The sequence below is a fragment of the Daucus carota genome, chromosome 3, assembly GCF_001625215.2.
Source record: "Daucus carota subsp. sativus chromosome 3, DH1 v3.0, whole genome shotgun sequence".
Taxonomy (NCBI): domain Eukaryota; kingdom Viridiplantae; phylum Streptophyta; class Magnoliopsida; order Apiales; family Apiaceae; genus Daucus; species Daucus carota.
Genome location: NC_030383.2, coordinates 63,038,886 through 63,049,139, shown reverse-complemented (window position 1 = coordinate 63,049,139; position 10,254 = coordinate 63,038,886). Strand labels below are relative to the sequence as shown.

General features: G+C 37.6%; 1 protein-coding gene across 1 annotated transcript; it reads left to right on the top strand.

The window, feature by feature from the left end:
- Positions 1-220: 220 nt before the first annotated feature.
- LOC108214126 (ABC transporter C family member 5) lies at positions 221-9,162 on the top strand. Its single transcript, XM_017385926.2, has 12 exons — positions 221-465; positions 662-2,946; positions 3,104-3,424; positions 3,544-3,630; positions 4,298-4,993; positions 5,165-5,329; positions 6,029-6,323; positions 6,464-6,678; positions 7,142-7,447; positions 7,948-8,011; positions 8,131-8,370; positions 8,543-9,162. Exons 2-12 carry the CDS (start codon positions 829-831, stop codon positions 8,653-8,655), a joined length of 4,620 nt encoding a protein of 1,539 aa, XP_017241415.1. The 5' UTR covers positions 221-465; positions 662-828; the 3' UTR covers positions 8,656-9,162.
- Positions 9,163-10,254: the final 1,092 nt, after the last annotated feature.

Genomic DNA, 10,254 nt, shown 5'->3' with positions numbered 1-10,254 from the left:
TTCATTCGATAAATAATAATCACCCAGTTAAAATCAGTAACTCTTTATCTAAAATATATCTTATAATTATTTTGAAAATATTACTCAAATTTTAATGTCAAAAAATAATTATAACTAACAAATAATTTTGAAAAATATACACATAATTGTGTTTTAACTCATTTCCGACTTATATCAAGCAAGTAATGTATATATTTACGTATATATTATCACATGTATCATACATGAACCTCTTAGATTCATATCGACACTTGAAAAATTCTGCAGGTTCATTTCCACTTTCTCCCACTTGTATGGTAGTACTAGTGCAGCAGTTTCTACACTGTATACACACGTATAGTTTTTCTCTTTTGGCTATTCTATTTACACTCTATTATTTCTATCTAAATCTTTATCTCATACTCTGCCTCGGCATTCTACACCGGCTCTCCAATCGATTTTCCAGCAAAAGTGAGATAAACCCAGGTCAGGTTTTTGGATTCTCTCTCATGGGTTTCTCTTAGATTTCAATTTCATGCCATCATTTTTTGTCTCTTTGTGTTGCAGAGATAAGAGAGAGAGAGAGAGGAGAGAGATTGGGTTGGAGTATTTCAATTTGGTTTTGTATTCTCTGTGAGGTTGTTGATAAAGTTTTGTTTTTGTTTTCTTATGTTTTTTGCAGATTGTTATCTTTACACTACTGTGCCTTTCTGTTTGTTAAGCTTATAAATAAGGGTATACAGATGTTGAAATGTTCTAACAAGAGTAGATCTTTATTGCCTATACAAAAGACTATATATTTAGTGAGCCAAGTTACCAGTTCTGTTCAATTAAAGATTGATATCTATAATGGGTATCAGTCTTTTGTTGGAAATTAATCAAGCAATCTCTGATTTATCAGCCAAAAGAAGGAGATTTTCGGCGACAAATAGTCCCTCTGAGGCTCTTCATGGCTTGCCTATATTGGAATTGTCATCAATTTGCATCAACTTGACATTGTTGCTCGTGTTTCTGTTCATTGTGTCGGCGAAACAGGTATATTTGTGCCTTGGTCGAATTCGAGTTGATAAAGAGGGTTCTAATGGGAATTCAGTCCCGATTAGGCGTCGTGATAGTGAGATTCAGAGTATTGTGATTGGTAATTGGTATAAAGCTACAGCCTTTTGTTGCTTTTATGTGCTGTTTGTGCAAGTATTGGTATTAGGTTATGATGGTATTGGTTTGATAAGGGAGTCCACAGAAAAGAGGAGTAGAAATTGGACGTTGGTGCTTTCTCCTGCAGCTCAGAGTTTAGCTTGGCTCGCTTTGAGTTTTTCAACACTTTATTGTAAATTTAGGCCCTCGGAGAAATTTCCGTTGCTGTTAAGGGTTTGGTGGGGTGCATCATTTGTGATCTGTCTGTGTACTTTGTATGCTGATGGAAACAAATTTTTGACCAAAGGCTCAAAACTTTTCAACTCTCATGTCCTGGCAAATTTTGCGTTAACCCCTGCCCTTGCTTTTTTAAGTTTAGCCGCATCCAGGGGTGACACTGGTATTCAGGTATGCAGAAACTCTGATCTTCAGGAGCCTTTGCTAGTCGAAGAAGAAGCAGGGTGCCTTAGGGTTACTCCTTACAATGAAGCTGGTATCTTTAGTTTGGCCACACTTTCGTGGCTAAACCCAGTTCTTTCTTTAGGTGCAAAGAGACCACTTGAACTGAAAGACATTCCGCTTCTTGCCCCAAAAGACCGTTCTAAGACAAATTATAAAGTTTTAAATTCCAACTGGGAGAAGTTGAAGGCTGAAGATCCTACCGGGCAACCTTATTTAGCTTGGGCAATCCTCAAATCATTCTGGAAAGAGGCAGCAGTTAATGCCATTTTTGCAGGCTTGAATACTCTTGTTTCATATGTAGGTCCATACTTGATTAGTTACTTTGTGGATTACTTGGGAGGAATTGAGACTTTCCCCCACGAAGGGTATATCCTTGCCGGAGTCTTTTTTGCAGCTAAGCTAGTGGAGACCTTAACAACACGTCAATGGTATCTTGGAGTAGACATATTAGGGATGCATGTCAGATCGGCTCTCACAGCAATGGTGTACAAAAAGGGGCTCAGGCTCTCAAGTGCTGCAAAGCAAGGTCATTCCAGTGGAGAGATCGTCAATTACATGGCCGTTGATGTTCAAAGAGTAGGGGACTATTCCTGGTATCTCCATGACATATGGATGCTTCCTATGCAGATAGTACTTGCCCTTGCCATCCTTTACAAAAATGTTGGTATTGCTACAGTTGCAACATTGATTGCCACCATAATCTCCATTGTGGCCACTATTCCCTTGGCAAGGTTTCAGGAAAATTACCAAGACAACTTAATGTCTGCAAAAGATGAAAGAATGAGGAAGACTTCGGAGTGTCTTAGAAACATGAGGATTCTCAAGCTACAAGCCTGGGAGGAGAGATACCGTCTGAAACTGGAGGAGATGCGGGGCGTGGAATTCAAATGGTTACGTAAAGCTCTTTACTCACAGGCATTTATTACTTTTATATTCTGGAGCTCCCCTATATTTGTTTCAGCTGTCACTTTTGGAACTGCAATATTGTTAGGGGACAAGCTTACAGCAGGGGCCGTCCTTTCTGCCCTGGCCACTTTCAGAATTCTACAAGAGCCTTTGAGGAATTTTCCAGACTTAGTTGCGATGATGGCTCAGACAAAAGTTTCTCTTGATCGAATCACTGGATTCCTACAGGATGAAGAGTTGCAGGATGATGCAATCACAGTGTTACCCCGAGGAAGCACAAATGTGGCAATAGAAATAAAAGATGGTGAATTTTGCTGGGATGGTTCTTCTTCAAGCATCACATTATCAGGCATACAAATGAAGGTGGAAAAGGGTATGTGTGTAGCTGTATGCGGCATGGTTGGCTCTGGGAAATCAAGCTTTCTTTCCTGCATTCTTGGTGAGATTCCCAAAATCTCTGGCGAAGTAAGTAAAATATTTGAACTAGAGTTTCATGCCTCTAGTTTGCTGTCTTGTTGCTATTGTGTTGCTTGTGGTTCTCTTTTTTAAATTTTTTCAAATTATTAGTTATTTGTTCTTTTTTGCATTTATAGTACATTTATTGTGGGTTTTTAATGATCAGGTTAGAGTATGCGGATCCTCTGCTTATGTCTCACAGTCAGCTTGGATACAATCAGGAAATATAGAAGAAAATATACTTTTTGGTAGCCCAATGGACAAGGCAAAATATAAGAGTGTAATTCATGCTTGTTCGCTAGAAAAAGATTTGGAGCTTTTTTCACATGGTGATCAGACAATTATTGGTGACAGAGGCATAAATCTGAGTGGTGGCCAGAAGCAACGTGTGCAGCTTGCCAGAGCACTCTATCAAGATGCGGACATCTATTTACTTGATGATCCCTTCAGTGCTGTTGACGCACACACAGGTTCTGAACTATTCAAGGTTAGGGTTGCTTATTTTTAACTATTTTTTCTGTTCAGCTAGATAGTTTTGAGTTGTTTATTTTCAACTAGTTTGTTCAGTGAAATTGTTTTGGCCTAATATCTGAGGTGGGCTTGCAGGAATACATCATGACAGCATTAGCTACTAAGACTGTAGTTTATGTGACCCATCAAGTTGAATTTCTGCCAGCAGCTGATTTAATACTGGTACAGAATTTTCTTGTTGCTCTATTCTTGATATTGACAAAAATGAATGCCTAAAAACTCTATTGAGGTGTCTGTCTCTAGTCAACTCTTAAATGTAGTGATGAAAAAATTTCTATGACAGAACCGCTGCTTTTGTTAATTGATGCTGTTTATTTTTCTTTGTGGAATTTATCACGAGTTATTGACTTAAGGTATGCAGTTTCAGTCAGCATGGTGAGAAGAAGCCACGGAGTATATAGATAAAAGATATGTCATGCACTTTCTTATAATGTATATGTCATGCACTTTCTTATATGTAAATTTAAGTTAGGGACTGTCATACATGGAAATTTGTTTAACATTGCTAGTCCAAATTTGTTAGAGAGAAAAGTTGGACCCTCAAGATGAATTAGGAAACAAGTAGAAGTATCTAGAAGGAAAACAGTTTACAAAAGAAGAGAGAATGAACTGTTATTCAGATTCACTTAGATTCCTGGAGTGCTTTGTTAAACTATAAAGTGTGTCCTTCGTTGCTACTTATAACATTTCTTTTCTTTCTGTACATTAGTTTTGATTAAATGCTCAATGTAGCCACCATCCATATCACATTTAAAGTTATGATATTTTACAAAGAGGAATGCATTCCGAAATAGATGGTCATTTTTTATATTCACATTCCAAACTGCAGGTTATTAAAGAAGGTCGTATTATTCAAGCTGGGAAATATGATGAACTTCTGCAAGCAGGCACTGATTTTGATGCTCTGGTGTCTGCTCATCATGAAGCTATAGAAGCTATGGATATTCCCAATCAATCCTCTGAAGACTCAGATGACCATCATCCACTTGAAGGTTCTATTCTTCTGAGTAAAAAATGCGAATCGATAGGAGGTAACTTGGAGAGTTTGGGAAAGGAAGTGCAAGAGGTTGGATCTACTTCAGATCTGAAACCGATTAAAGAGAAAAAGAAAGCGAAACGGTCAAGGAAAAAACAGCTTGTTCAGGAAGAGGAGAGAGAACGCGGGAAAATTAGCATGAAGGTGTACTTATCATATATGGCTGCGGCATATAAGGGCCTATTGATTCCTCTTATTATCCTAGCCCAGACATTATTCCAAGTTCTTCAGATAGCTAGTAATTGGTGGATGGCTTGGGCAAACCCCCAAACCAAAGGGGACCAAGCAAAAGCAAGTAATATGGTTCTTATTGTTGTTTATATGGCCCTTGCTTTTGGGAGTTCCTGGTTTATCTTTGTCAGGGCTGTACTAGTAGCAACATTTGGTCTTGCAGCTGCGCAGAAATTGTTCTTGAAAATGCTCAGAAATGTGTTTAGAGCACCGATGTCTTTCTTTGACTCTACTCCAGCTGGTCGGATCTTGAATCGTGTAAGTATTAAGCAGTTACTATAATCAACTAATGCTATGTTTTTTTCAGAGTGAATCTCATATTTGTTTAATAATTGTTTATGTTTCACTCTCTCACTTTTCCAAAACATTAATACAATTATTACTGTTTTATAGCATTTAGATTAATTCTTTGTTTTTTTAAATTGTCAGGTGTCAGTTGATCAAAGTGTAGTTGACCTAGACATACCCTTTAGACTTGGCGGGTTTGCATCAACCACAATTCAACTTATTGGTATAGTTGGTGTTATGACTCAAGTTACCTGGCAAATTCTGCTTCTTGTTATACCCATGGCCATTGCTTGTTTGTGGATGCAGGTAAAATATGGTCTTTGTGAAGTTTAATTATCAGGCTTCTGATCCTCTCCATTCCTGTTCATCTTTTCTTACATATATATAATTTAATGCAGTGTCCAAGCCTATATATTCTTTTAATTTTTTAAAAGCTTTTGTTTATTAATATAGGACAGGATATTAATTAAGATAACTATGCCATAGCCTACTTTTTCATATTTTTTCTGTTTGTATAGTCAAGCTCAAGCATTAAAAATCGTCATAAATATGATCAATTCATTGCCTTTTTTTAGCACCTTAAGGTTTTGCGAGAGTTGGTCATCTGACAAAAAAGAATAACGAAAAGTCATGAATATATGTTTGACAGTCATATGCTTTACGCTGTAATAAATATTGATTTCCAGTTCCAAATGCACTTCTTTTTTTTATTTCCGACGTTTCAAGAGTTTGACTTACAACAGCAATCCAAGATATTTTGAGGTGAAGTAGGTGTGCAACTGTGCATACGTTTACCCACCACTGTTCTGGTGTACCCTGCACACTATAGAAACAAAGATCTGCTATGTACAAGTCCTCTTTATTTAGCATATGCTTGTATCTGTTATGGATCATTTGCAGTACCTCCTCCTTAAAAGAATTTTTCGCAGTCATCTCTACATATATTTGTGAATATTTTACTCATTTGATAGACCAACTGATATTATATATATTGCATCTATGCAGAAATACTATATGGCGTCATCTAGAGAACTGGTCCGTATTGTCAGCATCCAAAAATCGCCAGTAATCCATCTCTTTTCTGAGTCAATTGCTGGAGCAGCAACAATAAGAGGATTTGGGCAAGAAAAGAGATTTATGAAGAGGAACATCTATCTTCTTGATTGTTTTGCCCGTCCGTTCTTCTGCAGTCTATCAGCTATTGAGTGGCTCTGCCTACGTATGGAGTTATTGTCAACATTCGTATTTGCGTTTTGTATGTTTTTGCTAGTGACTATTCCACATGGGAGTATTGATCCAAGTACGTTCATCATTTTTAGCTAATTTTTTACTTTTCATCAAAATCCTACTTGTCTTATAGTGATACGAAGGCTAGAGGTTGTATAGATGCACAATACGTACACTTGATGGTAATTCTAATAGTAGTTGTTTGCTATATAGGTATGGCAGGCCTTGCAGTGACATATGGCCTCAATCTGAATGCCCGTTTATCTCGATGGATACTTAGCTTCTGTAAACTTGAAAATAAAATTATTTCCATCGAAAGGATTCATCAATATTGCAATATTCCTAGTGAGGCTCCACCAGTTATTGAGGATAATCGTCCCCCAACCTTGTGGCCAGAAGAAGGAACTATAGAATTGATAGATTTAAAGGTATTTATTTTTTACTGATTTTATATAGAACAAACTTCAAAGTGTAAGATATGTTCACTCAGGCTTCTGCCACCATTATAATGCGCTCATTATTTTTCTAGATTTAGGAGTCATGATCTGCTTCATTTTGATTATTCCCTACCTAAAAGACATCTGTTCCTGTCTTGAGATACCCTATAGGGTAGTCTAGAAACAATTCTATGGCCGAGTCGATATATACTGTTGCTATTAAATTTACGAGTAGGAGAAGAGTCACAGAGCTTAATAAATATCAGTCCAGCTAGATGATTCTTAAATTTCGTGTATACCAAGAATTTGCAAAACTTACGTGCATGCAAAAGAATCTGCATCGACTTCAAGTTGTCTTGTACCATGTGCTTCATAGTACACGGTTTTGGACAGAGAGACGCGTGATTAAAGTAAATTTATTATCAGTTGGTCTGATCAATACATGTAAATGTAGGTTCGTTACAAGGAGAATCTTCCTGTGGTGCTTCATGGTGTGAGTTGCAGATTTCCTGGTGGGATGAAGATTGGAATTGTTGGGCGTACTGGAAGTGGTAAATCAACTTTGATTCAGGCACTGTTCCGCATGATTGAACCCGAAGGCGGCAGTATAGTTATAGACAATATTGACATTTCAACAATTGGTCTCCATGATCTTCGTAGTCGACTAAGCATAATACCCCAGGATCCAACACTATTTGAAGGGACCATTAGGGCAAATCTCGATCCTCTGAGTGAGCACTCAGATGCTGAAATTTGGGAGGTAGTATCATTATCCATTTATTTTGTTTCATATTTCAGTTTTGTCATGTGTTGTCATTGGATATCGGAGTAATAGGATCAGATCACATATTTGATATTACCTGATCAAAACAATCATCTTCAGTCTAAACATGTGTCTTATTAATCAGAATGACCCATTTAATATGAAGGAACTAGGGTAGAGGATAAAGGGCGGTGTATCATTAACTATTCCTTCACATATTAAAGTTATCTATTATATTTTCTTTTGGCTTCTCAGCAAGTACAATATGAACCCCTGAAAATTTACAAGTGCACCCCCCCCCCCCCCCCCCCCCCCCCACCCCCACAACAAACTTGAAATTTACAAGTGTATTTAACTCACTCTAAAAGTCTAAATAAAATATAATCGGGATAGGCCGGTGTATATGGAGGTACTGTACTTCTGTGGTGTTTATACCTACTAAGCCTGTAGCTGGTTGTGACAGCCCCTATTAAGCATCTTAATTTATTTTCGTATAGGCACTTGATAAGTCCCAGCTTGGTGAGATAGTTAGGCACAAGGAGCAGAAGCTTGATGCACCAGGTATCCGAGCTGCATACACAGTGCTATTTTTAGCCTAGAGTAGAACTCTTAATGATCCATGTTGGACTTTCCAATCTTCTTGGACTAACATGTCTTCTATTCCAATTTAAAATCGACAGTCCTCGAAAACGGAGATAATTGGAGCGTAGGGCAGCGCCAGCTGGTTTCTCTTGGCCGAGCCTTACTGAAGCAGGCAAGAATTCTGGTGCTTGATGAAGCAACTGCCTCCGTTGATTCAGCCACAGATAATCTTATCCAGAAGATTATTAGGACTGAATTTAAGGACTGTACAGTGTGTACTATTGCTCACCGTATCCCAACCGTTATCGATAGTGATTTGGTTCTGGTGCTCAGTGACGGTACGCTTTGTAATTTTTTTCTATCTGGTAGATGTAAGACAATATACATGATATGCTTGCAAAAATTACTTGAGGATTTTGACTCGTAAATGCGTTTTGAAATTGCAGTTCTATTTCTTTCAGTATTATTTCAATGAACCTTACCAAATTTTCCATTTCATATATTTTGCAGGACGTGTCGCAGAATTTGATGCTCCAGCTCGACTATTAGAGGATAAATCTTCCATGTTTCTTAAGTTGGTCTCTGAATATTCGACAAGATCTTCTGGAATCCCCGATTTATGATCGAAACAGCATGCAACCATCGATATGAATATACACCAAGAGCTGCTTCTGATACCGGAAACTACAGCTCGGGAAGCTGCTTCATTCGGTTTACTGAGAAACATGGAAGGGCAAGAGGTAAAAGGCGTATCGACATTGTGCATCAAAACCCTTAAAAGCGGAATGTAGTTTCAGTCTCACATTACAACAAGATTTCCCTATATCAACTTCACTGCTGGGGAATTCTTGCAATGCTGCATGAAATGTAACATAAATAAGTAGGAGGTTGATATAGGGTTGGTAATAAATACAGAATAGAAGATCTAGGAAAATGAAATTCTGTATGCGGAACTGTGCAGCATCATGTATTTATACTAGGATAAACCATCAGTTCTCGTAAATTTTGTGATAGTTTTAGACATGTTAATTTGTTTGTATCAAGTGTTTCCGTTTGCAATGTTCTTCCCCTCTGTCATATTAATAGGAATTTTTTTGTCATATTAATAGGATTTTTTTGGTCTTCGTAAATAGTTATCTGAAGTTGCTAGAAGAATTTGGTTTTTAGTTTCCCATATATGTTCTATATCAGTACATCTCCCGTGTTCTGTTGATTCGAGAGTCTTGTGCAATCTTAAACCGTTTTACTTTTTTGATGTATAGAGATACTCACACACTGCCTTGTAATGGACAATGATCGAATCTTCGACATCCTGTAACGGGAGCGAGGAAGATATCGTTGGACCAAGAGGCCAGTTTTGACGTTTCTTGTGGTTGCAGTATGGAACTAATTTTCTTGTTTTTCAAGCAAAGAAACATCAAACAGATTCAACACAAAGTATTCCATCTGCAATCAATTGAAAAGAAGCTTGTCTTTCATTAGTACCGAATCATCATCGAACAAACTTCATCTAACAGACTAATCATGACCCTGGAAACAAGCCATGGCGAGCTCGCGGGCATAGGCATGGAATCAAGAAACAGCGGAGCTACAATGGTCGCTCGACGCAGCTCCTCTTCCGACGACTCTGGTGATTATCAATGTATCAACATCAATGTGAACAACAATGTTCAAGGGATCAACAATTCGATATTTGTTGGTAGTAAGGTGAACATCGGAGACTCTGGAGTCTGGTTGGCTCTGAAAGATGTCAAAGTTGGTACCAGAGAAACTTCTGAACTCGGATATTTCTGTATCGCGATCATCGTGGTTGCAATGATCGCGTTTTTATGGTCTTTCTAGCATTCGAAACATGGAGATGAATGCGAGTAATTGCATTATATCGTTTCCTGATTCTTTGTTCATGTAACAGATCATGAGTTTGAGATATTAACACAATACGATAAGATTTCATGCTCAATTTTATTTTTCATGATATATCGAGTGTCCGGGCCAACTTCCACGCAAAGCATAAACGTGGACAAATGTAGTATCACTTGTGTTGTCATACATAAACACTTATAATTCATGAATACTCCATTTTTCATCGAAATCAGTTTCTCTTGAAAATAACCCCTCTACATTTATGAAGAACAATACTCCCCTTGTTTTACAATATAAGTTGTTTGACTTTTTGGCATGCACTTCTAAGTCTTTTGACCGCTTAGTTAAAATTATTATTT

Excerpts from the sequence above, each read along its gene's own strand:
- LOC108214126 (XM_017385926.2), top strand. The coding sequence starts at position 829 with ATGGGTATCAGTCTTTTGTTGGAAATTAATCAAGCAATCTCTGATTTA. Across the intron at positions 2,947-3,103 it reads TTCCCAAAATCTCTGGCGAA|GTTAGAGTATGCGGATCCTC; the intron begins GTAAGTAAAATA and ends TTTAATGATCAG. Across the intron at positions 3,425-3,543 it reads CAGGTTCTGAACTATTCAAG|GAATACATCATGACAGCATT; the intron begins GTTAGGGTTGCT and ends GTGGGCTTGCAG.